Source organism: Rattus rattus, chromosome 16, assembly GCF_011064425.1.
Source record: "Rattus rattus isolate New Zealand chromosome 16, Rrattus_CSIRO_v1, whole genome shotgun sequence".
NCBI lineage: Eukaryota > Metazoa > Chordata > Mammalia > Rodentia > Muridae > Rattus > Rattus rattus.
The window spans coordinates 39,599,254-39,617,574 of record NC_046169.1 but is presented as its reverse complement, the minus strand read 5'-3'; the positions used below and the strand labels follow the sequence as shown (position 1 = coordinate 39,617,574).

Below are 18,321 nucleotides of genomic sequence, written 5' to 3'. Positions count from 1 at the left end.
AACATTTAACTGGGGCTGGCTTATAGGTTCAGAGGTTCAGTCCATTATCAGCAAGGTGGGAACATGGCAGCATCCAGGCAGGCCTGGTGCAGGAGGAGCTGAGAGTTCTACATTTTTATCTGAAGGCTCTAGTAGAACACTGACTTCCAGGAAGCTAGAATGAGGGTCTTAAAGCCCATACCCACAGTGACACACCCCCTCCAACGAGGCCACACCCCTTTCAAGGAGGCCACACCCCTTCATCGAGGTCACACCCCCTTCAACGAGGCCACACCTCCTCCAAGGCCACACCTCCTCCAACAAGGCCACGCCTACTCCAACAAGGCCACGCCTCCAACAAGGCCACACCCACTCCAATCATACCCTCTAATAGAGCCAGTCCTTGGGCGGAGCCTATACTAGCCATCATACCGGAATGTGTCTTAGCTATTAGTGTGGAATTGGTGGAATTCTGTTGTTGAGACCTTTTTTTTTTTTCTAATGAAAACAGGATTCTTGGAGAAAAACAATGACCTGCTTTACAGACACCTGAAGGAGGTAGGACTGACTCTTCACCCCACATGTTGCTAACAGTGAGGCACAAGTCCACGGTGGCTCTGGGTTTTCTGGAACTTTCTTGTCCATGGATTATGTCCTCAACTGGGACCTGTAATCCTCCCTAGCCCCTGGGAAGCAGCCAGCAAGAGGGCCTGTAGTTCGAAGCTATCCTCAGGTACACAAGGGTTTACAGCCATGAACTGCCTGAGACCCGGTCTGAGAAAACCGACAGAATTTCCCATTTTAAAGCTGACTGAGATTAAATACAAGAACTTTTCTTTTTAAGATTTATTTATTGTTATATAAGTACACTGTAGCTGTCTTCAGACACACCAGGAGAGGGCAATAGATCCCATCACAGGTGGTTGTGAGTCACCATGTGGTTGCTGGGATTTGAACTCAGGACCTCTAGAAGAGCGGTCAGTGCTCTTAACTATTGAGCCATCTCTCCAGCTTACAAGGATTTTTTTTTTCATGTGTCTCAATTTTATTAAATTAAGGACTTTTTCCAGAGGTGGCATACACCTGTAACCCCAGTACCTAAGAGAGGGAAATGGGAAGATCTCGAGTTTAAGGCCTGCCTTGGCTAGCTAATGAAAGTATCTAAAAGAAAAACATAAAATAAAGATTAGAAGAGGAAGACAATGGTGATCGCGACACGTGGGCTGGGGCTGAGCACAGGCAAGGTACCAAGTAGGACTTATAAACATGAATAAAGAGGGTGTATGTTTTTCTTATAGTAGATTTATTTTGAAGACTGATGGAGCAAGACCAGCTAATACAAAACCTAGAATCTTTGGCTTCACGTGTCCTTGTTAAATGTTGAAGCATCTTTTGGGTATATGCCCAGGAGAGGTATAGCTGGGTCCTCAGGTAGTACTATGTCCATTTTTCTGAGGAACCTCCAGACTGATTTCCAGAGTGGCTGTCCCAGCTTGCAATCCCACCAACAATGGAGGAATGCTCCTCTTTCCCCACATCCTCGCCAGCATCTGCTGTCACCTAAGTGTTTGGTCTTAGCCATTCTGACTGGTGTAAGGTAGAATCTCCCTAGAGGCTACATCTGCCGGTTTCTGAGGCCCCCTGCAAGTGGCTGAGGCCAGACCTTGTCCCCGGTTCCCTTCCCCTGCGTAGCAGTGCACGGCACCTCGCACATTCACTCGCTTTGGCCTTCTTACGATTTATTGTTCGTAGGTTGGCTTACTCCCCTGCTCTAAGGTGGGCTGGAGACATCTCTTGCTTAATCACAGTATAGAAAGGTAGCCGCCTCCGCGAGTATACAGGCAGAGGCTGCGGAATTTGGACACCTTCTCGGGTCCTCTTTGGCAATGCTGGGTGTGGGACCCAGGGTCTTAGTACAAGAAGGGAACAATCTACAGCTCTAGCCCCTGGCTCCCCTTGTCTTTGTGTCTCTTCCCACTCCCCTGTGGTGGGGAGTATCTTTAAGTGCCCACAGAGCGGGTGGCTCTGCTGTCCCCTGATGGCCTCTAGGATTCCGACAGCAGAGAGTTCAGGGCGGCCTCTCTTCACACAGGTGCTGTGCAGCTCCAAGAATAGCATCTTGAGGGAGTGTTTCCTGGTGGCGGAGCTGGAAAACCGGAGGCGACCACCCACGGTGGGTGAGGGAGAGATGCTGGTGTGAATTTAGCATTGAACAAAAAGCCATAGGGTAATAGTGACTATCGTCTCCTGGCACAGATAACTACAAAAAAACGCATGTGTACACTTCGTATCAGTTCATTCCTTTGCTGGGCCCGGCGGGTGGTGCCCTCGAGGGGTTACAGTCTGCGAGCGAGAGGATGTGAGAACATATTGTCAAATGAAGGGACTTGGACCTAGGGACAGGGGCCTGGACCCAGCGGCAGCCTTGCCCCATACGGTGCTAGGCATGTGTGAGCCAGCTTTCCCGCCCTGAGACAAATCCTTGAGGAAAAAACCTTAAAAGCTAATTTAGTCCCTGGCTTTGGAGACTGCACTCCATAGCCTCCGGATGTGGGGGGCACGGAGGACCAGAGGACCTCAGCAGAGAAGGTGTGTGAAGAGGGGCGGGGTGGGGAGGAGGGGGAGGGAATACACCTTTCAAAGCTAAGTAACTTACTTCTTCCCTGGAGGCCCACCTATTAAAGAGCCCACGCCCCTCCTAAAGAACCGCCCCCTGAAAGAACCCACCAACCTCAGGGGCTCTGACTGACTCTGCCGATGACGTCAGAGCCCTTCGCTCGCTGTAAGAGCAGCTGCACTGGGGACCACAGACTCAGTCCGTGGACCTTTGAAGGACACCTGAGAACCTAGTCGCAATACTGTGGCTGCTCTGATGCTGAGCAGGGGGACCTAGTGTCTACGCGCACAGGGCTCTCCCCAGCCTCTGTCTACTGGTTTCTCTGTTTTATCCCACTCTCTTTTAGTTACGGCGCCAAAGCACTGGGAACTGACCTTCCCAGAACAGGCTACCTCTAGCCTCCAGGGGGTGGGGGGTAGGGGTGGGGGATGGGGGCAGCTGCGCCTCTGCTGTGCTGTCTCAAGAGCTCAGCCGGAAGCAGGGGTGTCGACTTAATGGGTCCTCTCGCTGCACAGGTTGGGACTCAGTTTAAGAACAGCCTGAGCAGCCTCCTGGAAATTCTCATCTCCAAGGAGCCTTCCTACATCCGCTGCATCAAGCCCAATGAGAGGAAGGAACCCAGTGAGTTACCCACCGGAGCCCTGAGTTCCGGATGTGGAGCGGGAGGGAGGGGGGAAACAAAGCAGGATGGCCATGGTCAAGAACTCCAAACCCACCACAGCCTTCTCCTTAGACATGAGCTCTTCTTTCTCAAACAGCGGCCTGGGATATGGTTCAGTGAGTGAAGCTCTTGCCTTGCCAGCAAGAGGATCCGAGTTCAAATCCCCAGAACCCACATAAAGCCAGACAGTCATCTGTGTTCCTAACACAAGTGGTCCCGTGGCAGAGACAGAATTCCTGGTTAGCTTGTGAGCTCACCTGGTGTTCTAGTGCGCCTCAGAAAGCAACAGGAGATCCTATCTGAAGCAAGGTAGAAAGTGAGGAGTAACACACACATGAGCATGCATGCGCACTTAAACTTTTAGAAAAGGGCTGGCCAAGATGCCTTTAAACTCAGGCAGAGCCAGGTTGGGAGGGGCGGGGTCAGGAGGTAGAGCCCGGCTGGGAGGGGCGGGGTCAGGAGGTAGAGCCCGGCTGGGAGGGGCGGGGTCAGGAGGCAGAGCCCGGCTGGGAGGGGCGGAGTCAGGAGGCAGAGTCAGTTTGGAGCCGAGCAGGGACAGGCTCCTTCACTCAGGTAGACATAGACAAAAGCAAGAAAAGAACACTAATGATAGACTTTGATGCTCCAGAGAAAGCTCTGCTCTGAGACTGGAGATGCCAGGCAGATGTCCAAGGTAACAGGAATCAGAGTGACAGATGACAGGAGTGTTCCTTACAGCAGTAAGCAATCTCCCCTAACGCTTTGTGGGTCGTACACTTTCCAAACACCTTCCATGACCCAGGAAGGTGGCTACTAGAGAACAGGATGACAGGGCCTCCCTAGGGAGGTGACAACAGTAAGCCCTTCGGCCAGTTGTTTCTCATGAGAGTCCCGGCCACGTCATCAGATTATCAGGAGAAACTAGAATTCCCTAGCAAATCCTCCCACCTAAGAAGCACAGTGGGAGCCTAGTAACAGGTTCCTGTGGCTAGCTGCAACCTGGAGCTGGGGTTTAAATGGAGCTGAGGGAGCGTTTCCTGGTCACTCTCTTCTGTTTCTCCAAAGGCAAGTTTGACGACTTCCTCATCAGCCACCAGATCAAGTACCTGGGGCTCATGGAGCACCTGCGTGTGCGGCGGGCAGGCTTCGCCTACAGGCGCAAGTATGAGCATTTCCTGCAAAGGTAAGTTGAGTCTGTGTTCTCCGGGAGACAGTGTGGTCAATCGGGTGGTGTTCCCTAGGGACGCGCGATCGAATCTGAAGCGCAAGGGCCGTGAGAACAGAAGGCATTACCATGTGTTCTCCTGCAAAACAGGGACCCAGTCTTCTGCTGAGTTCACAAAACCCTACCCTAACTCAGCTTTCTGCAGTCTGGGGGAGAGGCTGGGTACTCAGACCTGGCACCAAGGGGTGCACGGTCCATCTGATCCCTAAGGATTAGTGCTTCTGTGCTGGGCTGTGAAAGACAGCGGGTGCAACCGTGGTGGTGTCATGAAGGCCTCACAGATGTGACCTATCCCTTTACCCACTACAGGGGTTAAAGTGTCAGGTGTTTAGAAAGCTTCAATGCCACACCCACAGCGGCTTCTTTGGGGATAGGCAGTATATGGCCTCTCTACACTCTTGGTTGAGCATCCCAAAGCGGCCATCTTCCTAAGTCAAGATGGCTGCCCAGTTGGCTGTCTCAGACCGTTATGATGGGGCCGTTGGTGTTTAAGCATAGTAGGGTCCTCAGAGCATTTCCCATCGCTCTTTTCCCTGTGGTTCTGGTTGTATCTCCACTGCCTGCTGTCTGCCTACCATTTACACTCTCCTTATCTGGTTTTTTTTTTTGACCTGGCATCAAGTGAGGATCACACCACTACTCACTGTATCCTCAACACGCACGCCTGCCATTTCTGCCATCCCCCATCTTACGTCTTAGGTCACTGCATCCCAGATGCCTCCTTCTCCCCGCTGATATCGTGAGTGACTCCCGAGCCATCCCATGGGCAGGGTGTGCTTCTTTGCCTTAAGGCAGTTCATTTTCTGGTGGAGGGATGTGAGACCAAGTGCAGGGAAGTCATGGAAGAGAGAATCGTGCCAGGCTGGAGGCTGACTTTAGAGGGGCGCCGAAGGTGTGCGATGGTCTGGAATAAAGACGACACCAGAGCCAAAGTTACTCTGAAGGAAGTAGTTTCTGGCTGGGTGTAGTGGCTCACACCTTTAATTCTAGCCCCAGAAGGGAGAGGCAGGCAGATCTCTGTAAGTTTGAAGCTAGCCTGGTCTACATACCAACCTCTGACCCTGTCTCAAAAGACGTCTCAGAAATGTCTGAGACCCTGACCTCACACCTGTGATCCTCAGCCTGCATCCACATAAATGCTAGGTGGGTTCAACAGCCCACGTTTAACCCCGGCACTCAGGAGTCATTCAGGGTCCCTGTGCCAGCGGCCTACCTAGACTCCATCTCAGCAGACCGTGAGTTCAGCAGGGGCCCCTGCCCCAGTGAAGAGCAACCGAGAAAGACACCCGGCATCCATCCTACACACACACACACAAAGACACACACATACACACAAACACACATACACACACATAAACACATACATATACATACACACATACATACACACAGACACACACATACACACATATACATACACACATACATACACACACATACACACACAGGCATACACACATACACACACATACACATACACACAGACACATAAACACACATACACACACATACACACACCCATACACACACACACACATACACACATACCCACACACATACACACACATACACACATATACATATACACACACATACACACACACACACATAAACACACATAATACACACACACACACACCCATACACACACACACATACACACACACATATACACACACACATATAAACATACACACACCCATACATATACACACATACACACACATACACACACAGAGACATAAACACACATACACATACACACACATAGACACACATACATAAACACACATACACATACATATACACATATACACATACACACAGACACACATACACACACAGACACATACACACATACATATACACACATACATATACATAAACACACATACACACACAGAGACACACATACACATACATACATACAGAGAGTGTGTGTTGCAGTAAAATAATAATAATAATAATAATAATAATAATAATAATAATAATAATAATAAAAAGGTTTCTTTTATCCCACACTCGTGCTGGCACTGTAGGGCCACATGGCATTTGTGGGATATCTTCATCTCAATCACCAAAGCGTCTTACTCGCTAAGCTCCATCCCATCTCACACTGCCGATGGCTACTCTCTGAGCCTGGGAGCAATTCTCTACTCATCTAGTTCCCAAGGCGGTTGTTACCACGCCAGGCATACGCACCCCAGTTCTGTGTTGGGCCCGGTGCATCCAGCCACCACATCTCTTGAACTCAATTAAGTTGCCTCATGAAAGAACACACCACACAATAACCTCGGACCCAATTGATAAGATCTAATTGCCCATCAAACAGCACAAAATCCTGTACACACCCATCCCTTAAGAGTAGTCCTAACAACCTGTAAATGTGCAGAGAGAAATCTTAACATCCACCTCCATGTTCTCTCAGGGGCTTCTCCTCTCGCTCCGGGCTCCTCCTCTCTAAAACTTTTCTCCCACCCATCCGTCCTGCTTGTCCAATGACAGGCCTCGTTCTATCCTGTACCTGCCTTCACCTGTATAATGACATCATCCTACAAGAGCACACATGTGTGCCCATGCCCTTGTGTCCACACATGAGGTGCTTCATACATGCTCACATGAAACCAAGCATGTCACTTGAGCACATCTATTGCCTGTCTGGCGGCCCACTGGTAGACAGCTGGGCTGCCCCACGTTGGGCCGTCATAAACAATGCTGCACGAGGCTCTCTAGACATGGGGTGCAGCTCTTGGATACACACCTAGGAGTGAGAGAGAGCCACTTGGCTCCCTGCTGCTATGGCTCTGCTGTGGGAGCTGCTTTCTCTCATACCTTTCCCCACCTGAACGTATTACTGAGCTGACTGTACCTCGAGTGGCTGATACACTTAAGGGGGTCTGGGAGACCTCTAGGGGTGTGTGGAGGGCAGTGTAGGGTGTCTGGTGGCTTCTATATGTCCCTTTTCTCCATTCCTGGTAGGTACAAGTCATTGTGCCCAGACACCTGGCCGCACTGGCATGGACCGCCAGGAGAGGGCGTTGAGCGGCTGATCAAATATATCGGTTACCAACCTCAGGACTACAAGTTAGGAAAGTAAGTGGCCAGGAAACCCCCAAACTGTCAGAGCTGGTGCACCAGTCCACACGGAGCCGGTGTGTCCAGCCTTTGACATGGAGGTGCAGTGTTGTCATCTACAGAGTTCTCACTGAGATCTGCTCAATCGAATTGGGAAAAAAGCCTTAAAAACCCTCATTCTCAGGAGCCATGGCTGTCAGACCAAGAGTTGGACATGCCTAATACTACCTCCCCTTTCTTTGGAGACATAGTTTGCAAGCCAATTTTTTTATTATTCATTTATTATATATAAGTATACTGTAGCTGTCTTCAGATACACCAGAAGAGGGCATCGGATCTCTTTACAGATGGTTGTGAGCCACCATGTGGTTGCTGGGAATTGAACTCAGGAACTATAGAAAAGCAGTCAGGGATCTTAACCGCTGAGCCATCTCTCCAGCCCAAGCCAATTCTTCTACCCACCACGTTTAAATGTAGCTAAGTGTGTTACAGTGTAAATGTAGCTAAGTGTGTTACAGTGTAAATGCAGCTAAGTGTGTTACAGTGTAAATGTAGCTAAGTGTGTTACAGTGTAAATGCAGCTAAGTGTGTTACAGTGTAAATGTAGCTAAGTGTGTTACAGTGTAAATGCAGCTAAGTGTGTTACAGTGTAAATGCAGCTAAGTGTGTTACAGTGTAAATGCAGCTAAGTGTGTTACAGTGTAAATGCAGCTAAGTGTGTTACAGTGTAAATGCAGCTAAGTGTGTTACAGTGTAAATGTAGCTAAGTGTGTTACAGTGGTCCAGGTGTTCTAAGTCTGCTTCTATGATTAGGCAGAGCCTCTGTCTACGAGATGAAGAGGAAGGAGCAGCCTGTGCTGGCCTAGCATCTCTCTCTGCTCAAATGAGCACAGCACCACCCAGAATGCTAACTTCACCTTGCTGCCTCCCTGGCATCCCATAATGGTATTCTAGAACATTGGGTACCACTGTAGGGATGCGGTCTCGCCGGAGCAGAGAGCTTCCACATGAGTTGAATGCTTTCAGGAGCTCAGTTGGATTAGCCAGGATGGCTTGGGTCTGGACTGTTGGTCAGGGTCACAAGGCACAGCTGTCTCATGTTCAAGCCCCAGGAGGACCAGTTCACAGACAGCAGGGCCTGCCTGCTTCAGGGGGTCCCTGTTTCCAGATCTACCAGTGAGCTCCCCGCCAGCTCCAGCTTCTCTCTTTTAGCTCTGTTAATCCATCCACAACCCTGAGAGGGCCACACGAATCTGTCCCCATTCTACAGCCCTGGACTTGGCACCGCAGGGCACGCCATGCTGCTGGCCCCCTCAACCGCTACACAAGGTGCTATGTAGTTGACACAGTGAGACCTCTTACTACCCTGCCTGGTAGCATCACTCCTGCCTGCTTGGGTCCCACATCCCAGCTTTTAGAAGAGGACACTGGACTGCATTCAGGGCCTACTCTAACCTACTATCTGCACTCTACCATACTCTAGGCACATCTGCAGACAGCCCTCACCCCCATGCCCCACACACACACGAAGGTCACATTCTAAAGTCCTGATTGGACATGCACTGGGACAGGACACTACTCAACCACCGTAGGTGGCAGCAGACCAGTCAGTGATTATGTTTCCTTTTGCTTCCAGAACCAAAATATTCATTCGCTTCCCGAGAACCCTGTTTGCTACTGAAGATGCCTTTGAATTCAGTAAACATCAGCTAGGTATGACATGCTTTCTGTCCCAATTTCAAGAGATTATGGACACATTTAGCCAGGGAGAAGGGAAGAAAAACCTTAATCGTTGTTGTCTGTGGGATGTGTCGGAAGGCAGTACTTAAGAACCAGGGATAAAGGGATAAAGGCTGTGAGGTTATGAGGGGATGCCTCTGACCTGATGCTCTCCGAGGGCAGGTGTGGACACATCACGCGTCCACGCATCTCATTCTCTGCCTGCACCCTCACGCACACTGAAGTATAAAGTCACGGGGACCAGGCCCCTCAGTTCATGCCCCACGGCTTCCTTTCTGTCTCTGATGACCACAGGTGTGCCTTCAAACCTGCACCCAGGGTTTTTTGGGAATGGCGAGTGACGGTTGGATGAAGGGGGAGGGTAAGGGGAGGAGGGTACTTTTCCAGCTGCAAATCTAAGGGGTCCTTGCTCTCTGCCCTGTGCACTAAGTCTCTGACCAACAGACGTGCTCTCAGATCAAGCCCGTGAGTAGGTGCAGCAGCTCCCCTGAGTGGGACACACAGGCCCTGAGAGGCTGTTGAGAACCATAGCTGGTCAGCAGCAGAGCCAGGGCTTGAACTTAGGCCTGTCCGGTTGCAAGGTCTGACAGTCATGCACGCTATGCAAGCTCTCTACCACTGAGCTACGACTTCGGGAACAGGTCCCCGTGGCCATCCACCTGGCTGAGCTGCAGGCTTATTAGCCAGGCTCCAGCCAAGTTTGGATCAGCATCAATTCCTAGAGGCTGTGCGGCTGCTGGTATGCAGGGTTCTCTGTGAACATGGCCTCTGGTCCCCAGCCCCTACGTTGGCGGCGCGGGGGTGTGTGTGATGAAGACCAGAGCTGTGGGGTGTTTTGGGGTGCACACCACTCCATGTTGGGGGCTCTAGGCATCTCTACGTGAGCCTGATGCTATTTCTGAGGTGTGCCTATGTGCCAATGTCCTCTCTGCCTTGTGGATGGGTTGCGAGCATGAGCTATGAACTGGGTACCCAATGAGGAGCCTCTTCCTCACTCTGTGGAAGGCCAGAGAACCACAGAGCGTCTGGGAGCCAGGCCTGACGGAACCAGCTGCTCCCGTCTCTCCCTCACTGTTAGCTTCCTGGGAGTGGTTACACCGCAGGCTCTCGAGGTCCACCCCGGAGGTCAGTCCTGCCTCTGAAATCACGAACGGAGACACAGAAGCCAATTCACCAAAACTTTCACTTTATTTTAAGTGTCGAGAATCCAGGCCACATACAAAGGCTGCCTAGGAAGACGGGAATACGTGAGGAAGAGACAAGCAGGTAAGGACTGGGCGGATGTGTGACAAGCCCTTCCCCTGTCCACCCTTCCTACACTGTTGTCTGGAGCCGCCTTGGGCCTAGTTCTGAGATCGTAGCGTGGTGCCTACAGTGCCTGTCCTATGCACAAGTTTTACATGTCCACATGTAAATAAGGTATGTGTCAGGTACACATGTGTGTGTCGCGTCCACATGTTCATGTGTGCTTGTTGGGCATCTTCTCTCTCCTCCGTATTTTCTGAGACAGGGGGTTGACTAAGTTCACCAGAATGGCTGGCAAATCCCAGTGATCTTTCTGTCTCCACCATCCCCTAGCCATGAGATCACAAGCATGTACTCCATGCCCAGCTTTTGTATGGGCACTGGGGATTCAAACTCAGGTCCCTGTGCTTGCAGAGTGAAGCACTCTACTCCTAAGCCATCTCTCCAGTCCCTGAGAGACTTTCCTTTAAAGTTTTACATATCACTCAACTCCTTTGGATCCATATTTTCAAGCTACGCCCCTCCCCCACCATTCTTTAGACTTTATCTCTTCGATTTCAGTCTTACGTTTTTCTTTATAGCTTTACCATCTGTGGATGTCACCGAACAGCGCAGTTTGACGGGTGTTGGTATTTTGTGGCTAGAGTTTCGTTTTCTGAATTGTTTTTGAAGTTCAGCCAGGAGGTGAACATATTTGCTGCTTTTCAAAGCTGCATTCTGTTCCTTTTATGACAAAGATCAGCAAGGCAAGGTTTCTAATCTGTGGGTCTTACAGTCCCCCGCAGTTCCTCAACTCTGCCGCTGTTTCCTCGGAATTGCTTTAGGCAGTATGTAAAAGAATGGATTTAACTGGGTTGCAATCAAACTTTATATAAACAGGCAGCTGGTCTTCTGACCAGTCTGCCAGTCCTGGCTCTGAGCGCCGGAATGTGTGATTTCCAATTGACTGACCTCCAAAAGAAAAACTGCTGTTCGTGAGAAGAAAATGCATTCTGAAAATCCAGACAGGCAGGCACGCGCGCGCACACACACACACACACACACACACACACACACACACACACACACACACACGAACTAAACATTAAAACGCGGACACAAGCCAGGAGCTAGCTTTCCGTGTCCCTGTTTATGAATCTCCACCTTTGAAAGCCAGCACAGGCTAACACCAAAACGCAGCGCTGGGACTAAGTTCATAGGTCTCAGGTGTAGTTCCCGCAGAGCCCACCGGAGGGCGCCTTCTCTCACTCCGAGCTTCTGCCAGGGTTCCCAGCCTCTGGTACACCCAGGCTCTGAGTTGCATCCCGCTTGCAACCTCTGGGCCTAGCAGAGCCCTCTAGTGGGCTGACATGCTGAGTGGATGGATTCTTCTGGAAAAGCCTTCCATGTTTCCGCGTGAATGTTCCTCCTTCTAATGGCAGCAGTGGACTCTTCCAGCCACCAAGTTAGAAGCCCACTGGCGTGGAGTCCTGGCTCGGAAGGAGATCAAGAGGAGGAAGTGGGCGGTGCAGATCATACGGAGGTAAGGGCTCAGCTCCACTGGACCATAGTACTGCGGTGTGGTCATAGGACGGGGTATGGTCACCGGCTTGGTGGGGTTTCTGTGGTTGCTTTTAAGAGGTAGGGATGCGCCTACGCAAGTAGGTGTGAGTGCGTTCCAGTTGGGGCACTGGTTCTCTGGAGCTGGAGTTAGTTGCCTGTGAGCTGCCTGCCGTGGGAGCTCGGATCTGAATGAACTTCAGTCCTCTGACTGGGAGCAAAAGCACTGAGCCATCTCTCTAGCTGTGGTCTTGGTTTATACAGAAAGCTCCGCCCTCAGAGCAATGCTGGAGCCCAGCTCTCCCAGCTCTGGGTCCCACCTCTCAGCTCTCGGCTCCCTTAATCACTTCCAGAGCCAGGCAGGGAAAGTGAGCAAGTCTCACAAACTGTCATCAGACAAGATGCTGTGGGGACTGCAGGCAATCTGGCCACTGAGGCCAGCTGTTGCCCGATTTTTCTCAGGGAACATGAGCCCAGTTACGGAGCCTGCCTGCCTTCCTCTTCAAAGGAATACTTAAAAAAAAAATAAATAAAGGCTTATTTAATATATTTATGAGGACACTGTAGCTGTCTTCAGACACACCAGAAGAGGGCATCGGATCCCATTACAGTTGGTTGTGAGCCACCATGTGGTTGCTGGGAATTCAGGATCTCTGGAAGAGCAGTCAGTGCTCTTAACCACTGAGCCATCTCTCCAGCCTCACGCTGCTCATTTATAAATCAACAACTCAAGCTAGTTAAAAAGAGTAAACAGCATGGGTGGAACACAGCGTGCTTCGAGGGGAGGTGTGGTAGGGGTGGGGTGCTGCATTATCTGTCCCCCAGACTGTGTGGCTGTGTAAACCCTCCTGTCACTTTCCCGAGGTTCATCAAGGGTTTCATCAACCGTGACAAACCCCTTTGTCCTGACAACGAGGAGTTCTTACTGCTCGTGAGGAAGAATTACATCCTGAATCTTCGCTACCACGTGCCAAAGAACGTTCTGGACAAGAGCTGGCTGAGGCCTCCGGGCATCCTGGAAAACGTAAGTCTGAACTGGGATGATGACCGAGAGCTGACAGGGCTGCTTCTCAAAGTCTTTATTTTGCAACAGTGTTTCAGAAGGAACAGATACCTCAGCATTCATCAGCAGGGATTATAAACCCAACAGATACCTGCTTAGACAGAGCCTGTTCAGAATACAGGTTCTTACTATATAACCCAGGCTGGCCCTGCCCGGGCATCCCAAACCCTGAGATTACAGATTTGTGAGAGAACTCTGAATGGTTTCCAACCACAATGTAGCAGTCTTGAAGCTAAGTGACTGCCATGGGTTCCACAAAGAATATTCTAGAACAGTGGTTCTCAACCTTCCTAATGCTATGACCCTTTAACAAACTTATTTCGTTGCTACTTCATAGCTGTGATTTTGCTAGTTATGAACCATATGTAAATATCTGAGGTACAGGATATCTGATAGGTGACCCCCAAAGGGGTCATAGCCCACAGGTTGAAAACCCCTAATGGCTCCACTGAAGCCCTACTGTGCACAACTCTTTTTAAGATTTATTTATTTATTATATAAGTACACTGTAGATGTCGATGTCCCAGAGGAGGGCATCAGATATCATTACAGATGGTTGTGAGCCACCATGTGGTTGCTGGGAATTGAACTCAGGACCTCTGAAAGAGCAGTCAGTGCTCTTAACCACTGAGCCATCTCTCCAGCCCACTATGAAAGACTCTTAGTCTTCTTTCTACGAGTTCCCCTCTCCCCCAAGTGGTTCTAATCAATACCCAAGTTAGCAAAACCTAGTTCAGCAGTGCTGACCTGCTGGAGGGGCCGCTGGCTGTCTTGAGTGTAAGCTCCTGAGAAGCTGCCATGTAGGGGTGACAGAGAAGTTTGCTCTCCACACAGGCTTCCAATCTGCTTAGAAGGATGTGCACGAGGAACCTTGTTCGGAAGTACTGCCGTGGAATCTCAGCCGAGAGGAAAGCCATGGTAGGACAGATGTGTGGCGCATGCATGGTGGTGGGGACCAGATTATTGGTGCTAAGTGGCTCTACCATCTACCAGGGAGCCAAGGGTCATTTTATTCCCACGGCTTGTACCCAAGCTGCTTCCGTCAGCATCCCTGTGCTGTTCCACCACGGCAACAGAATCCAGATGGGCCCCCGTGCTTCTCCAGGCAGGATTCCCCAAGCTAGAGGACACTTACCTGTAGTCTCTTCTGTGGAGCACTGCAGACTCCTTCTTTGAGGCTCTGTGGGCTGTGTGCTATGGTAAGAAGCAGCCACAGACGTGTAAACACGGACGCCATAGCTGTGCCCCACGCAAGCAGCAGGCCGAGGGCTGCCTCTGGGCTTGAGTTACAGAGCTCTGATTTAGGAGAGATGGTCCTTGGAGCTCCAAAACTTCCACCGCAGGAAACCAACGTAAGGGACCCTCGATCTCCACCAGTTTACGCTATAGGGCAGTTGTTACCCTCCTGTCTGAAAACTGCCTGGGGCCACCTGCTCTACACTCTGACCTGTTGTTACAGATGCAGCAAAAGGCAGTGACCAGTGGGCTATTCCGGGGGAGGAAGGAGGGCTACGCAGAGAGCTTAAGCCAACCCTTTGCCAGCAGCAGGCTGGGTGAGTGAGTGTGCTTCCTGGGAGGGCAGGGATCCTCTCCCCGGCTGAGCCTCTCAGCACAGTCACAGGGCTGGGGTCGACTCCTGCTGCTCTGCTTCCATCCTTAGACGACGGCAAGATAAACCCCAAAGTGCTTCAACTGCTGGGCAGCGAGAAGATCCAGGTACGGCCTCTACCAAGACCCTTGTTATGTCTGAGGCCAGGGTGTGTTTTCCCCATGAGCATCCAGAAGTGTTGCTTAAACAGGGTACAGCTGGGTTCGCTGGGGCTCCCCACTGCCACTCTGGGCACTAACATTACCAGGCGGCGTTTGCCTCTGTTGTCTTCTGTCAGTCACCCTCCACACCATCTTGGTTTGCTTCTCTATGAAACAGTTGTAGTCAGGAGACCCCATGTTGGCAGGGGACACTGATGACCCCAGTACTGACCCGGGTCTCTCAACAGTGGCCAGTAGGAGGTCACCGCTTCTATCCCTTATTGTGGCTTGTGAGGTGACTGAGGGCTGAGTGAGAATGGCTCATATGCTTGGTGGCAGCTGTCACCTGCCTGGTTATAGGGGAAAACAGGAGAGACTATGAGAACCTAGTAGCCCTGCATGCTCTCCTCTGTGCTGGCCTCTCAGAGCAGACCTGGGAGGCCAGGCTGCGGCCCGTTGGGGGGCTGAGGAGTAAGGTAGAGCGCAGAACGGAAAGGCTCTGTCCCCGGCCCTTGGGTGACACTCGCCTGCCCTGCAGTACGGTGTCCCGGTCATCAAGTATGACAGAAAAGGCTTCAAGGCACGGCAGCGGCAACTCCTCCTCACGCTGAGGTCAGCGTACCTGGTGGAGTTTTCCAAAATCAAGCAGAAGATGGAGTACTCGGCTCTGAGAGGTGAGTGGGGGGCAGCCTTGGTGGGCATCTACTGTGTCTCTCGTGTTCTGAGAGCCCAGTGGCTGCACCTACCTGGCCTGCCCCACCCTGATGCCGGGTTAGAGATGTGCATGGTTTGTCTCACTTCTGCGTGGGTGCTGGGCATCCAAACTCAGGTCCTCAGGCCCCAGTTTTTATTGTTTTTCCTCCCAAGATGGGGTCTTTGTGTAGCCCCTGCTGTCCTACCGACAGCTCTGTAGACCAGGCCGGCTTTGAACTCACAGATTCACCTGCCTCTGCTTCCTGAGTGCCACGGCCACCCAGCCCCATTTTTTTTTTTTTTTTAATTAATGCCAGACTCTGGCTCTGTCCTAGGTGTCTCCACCAGCAGCCTTAGGGATGGAATCCTGGTCATTCACGTCTCACCAGCAGACAAACAGCAAAAGGTAACTACAGCTTCCGGCCTCCACTGACGGGTTTCGGCCACGATAGCTCGATTCCCCAAGTTGAACACCCCAGAACCTCCATATCCAAACCACTCACCTGGAACTCACTCTCCACAGGGGGATATCATCCTGCAGTGTGAACACATATTCGAGGTGGCCACCAAGCTCGCCATGCTGATTAAGAGGGAGCATGTCGTCCGGGTTGTCCAAGGAAGGTAGGGGCTGATCCACTGTGACAAGGCCCCCAGTGCGAGCCCTGCCTGCCTCCTCCTGCACGAGGGGTTAGGGGTCCTCCAGTAAGGACTGGGAGGCGCCAGAGACTGCCACACCGTGCATCGGTTGTGAAGGACATTCCTTTCTCCATCCCAATCTTGGGCACAGGGTACACAAAGGAGTCAGCATTTCCTTCCTCCATTTTCAAAGGGGGCACTGATGTTTGAGGGGACCCGTTATCAGCCAGGACTGCTGTGGCAGGATGGCAGTGGTACAGGGGCTTCAGGAGAAGGGCTGGTTTCTTTAGGGGGTGAAAGAGTTGGCCAAGGCAGAGAGCGCTCTCAATCCTCCCAGTAAGGGCGGAGCAGCCCCTCAGTGCCCCATTCCAAGCAAGGCAAGCAAGCAAGCTCAGGTTACCCAGTGTGCCCAAGGCACACGGCTGGCAAGGGGGACGGTGAGGACTCCTGCTCTCTGCTGAGTGCCGCTGTACTCGCATGGCCCCGATGGGTGAATTCACAGGCGGGGTAGAGCGTGGGTGGGGGCTCTTAAAAGCACATCTATTCTGACGGGGCTCTGAGGATGGACTCCTTGGGTGGCTGTGGGCTTCAGAAGGGACGGGGCAGGCTGCTCTCCTCAGTGCATCAGATAGCCCTTTAGAGAGCCCACTTTGGGAGGACATCCTGATTGTAGCCAACAGTGAGACAAAGCAGGAACTCGATTGGTTGATCGTGGGCTAGCATAGTTCCCGAGCGAGTTTCTCTCACGGGCAGTAACCCGTCACTCGCTGCATTTTAAGTTTACAGTTCTGCGTCAGTCCCGGGAGAGAAGGCACGATAGTTTTTGAGACTGGAGAGGAAGACCAAGTCTATAAGGATAAAAACGGACAGTTAAGAGTGGTGAGTGGCTACGTGGAGGGGGTGGGGAGCGCTGGACGATGTGCATGCACCAGAGCCAAAAATCGACCCTCCCACCCTGCGTCCCAACTGGTGCTCTGGAAGAAAGAACAAAATGGTGCTTGAAAAGCAGGCAGGCGGGTGTCTCGAGTCGGAGGGGCACAGAAGATGGTTGTCATTCTCAAGTGTTAGAGCCCAGCTGTCGGCTGGCTCACAAAAGGCTCTGCGCTGTGCTCAGGTGGGACCCAGCCGAGGTGAAAAAGGCCCACACCTAAGGAGGCCTTGTGCCGGTCAGAAGGGCCTCACCGTCCTCGCTGGGTCAGTGCAGTCTGAAGCTGCATTCTGCTGCCGTGTTGCGAGGAAGTGGCATGTGCAAAGCGGGTGGCGGTGGGGTCCGTCTTCTGTTTACGTGTAATTTATATATCTTACCTAGATATAAAACTGGTTTGCAGGTATAAGTAGTTCACAGGTATTTTGCAGCAGAGTGGCCCTCCGCCCCCTCAGGGACAAGCGAAAGGAAGGGTTCCTTTGAAGGGTTAGTAGGTGACCTTTTAGTGATGGGAGGTACTGCCTGGATCTGTGGCCGCTCTGTCCATCTCTCCCGCCCTCACCCCCGCCCCCAGGGACTCTCGAAGGCTGAAGATGCTGATGGGTTGGTCCCTCTGCCCCTCTTTCTAACCTGGCTGCTCCCTTAGGAGGTAGAGGGGACCCCAGTGGTAGCTGCTTCCTTCAGGGCATCTGCTGGGCTCTACAGCCGGTGTCCTCTGCCCAGGTGTCGGCGGGGAAGAAGACCTGACAAAGGATGGCCCTCCATGGTCACTACTGCTCCAGCTGAGGCAAGTACAGCACAAGCGCCGACCTGCTCCAGTTACCCATGCTCAGGGCCAGTGCAGCAGCTCCTGGAGGACGGCTGCAGCGAGGAGCCTGTGCCACGGCAAAGCCAGGTCTCAGGCCGCACTGCATCCAAATGCTTCCTGGGAGCCAACCTAGAGTCACCCCGTTCCTGGCAGAACCCAATTTAGGTGCACACCAGAGGTCGTCACGGGGCGATGGCAGGCTGCTAAGACACAGGAGTAGGGGAACCTTGTCAAGTCGCCCAACTTGAATTCTGCTGTACGTGACACGCATGCTGCCAGGGACTGGGCGAAGCTCCCAGATCCCAGAGGGGGAGTGGGGGTCCTGACCCCAATCTGCTAACACCAGCCAATCCACTTCATCACTTCACAAGCCCCTCAGCTTCCTCT

The 18,321-nt window shown here is 51.8% G+C and overlaps 1 protein-coding gene across 1 annotated transcript in view; it reads left to right on the top strand.

Annotated features, from left to right (window-relative positions):
* Window positions 1-17,873, top strand: part of Myo1h (myosin IH) — a 48,481-nt gene extending 30,608 nt beyond the window's left edge. Inside the window, exons 15-31 of the mRNA XM_032886699.1 lie at window positions 491-537; window positions 2,072-2,152; window positions 3,112-3,217; window positions 4,302-4,419; window positions 7,441-7,554; window positions 9,173-9,249; window positions 10,474-10,542; window positions 11,959-12,043; window positions 12,925-13,084; window positions 13,958-14,041; window positions 14,583-14,676; window positions 14,784-14,839; window positions 15,411-15,546; window positions 15,901-15,971; window positions 16,089-16,186; window positions 16,981-17,080; window positions 17,850-17,873. Of these exons, the coding sequence (XP_032742590.1) occupies window positions 491-537; window positions 2,072-2,152; window positions 3,112-3,217; window positions 4,302-4,419; window positions 7,441-7,554; window positions 9,173-9,249; window positions 10,474-10,542; window positions 11,959-12,043; window positions 12,925-13,084; window positions 13,958-14,041; window positions 14,583-14,676; window positions 14,784-14,839; window positions 15,411-15,546; window positions 15,901-15,971; window positions 16,089-16,186; window positions 16,981-17,080; window positions 17,850-17,873 (1,520 nt within the window). The remainder of the gene's footprint in view (window positions 1-490; window positions 538-2,071; window positions 2,153-3,111; window positions 3,218-4,301; window positions 4,420-7,440; window positions 7,555-9,172; window positions 9,250-10,473; window positions 10,543-11,958; window positions 12,044-12,924; window positions 13,085-13,957; window positions 14,042-14,582; window positions 14,677-14,783; window positions 14,840-15,410; window positions 15,547-15,900; window positions 15,972-16,088; window positions 16,187-16,980; window positions 17,081-17,849) is intronic.
* The last annotated feature ends 448 nt before the right edge of the window (window positions 17,874-18,321 follow it).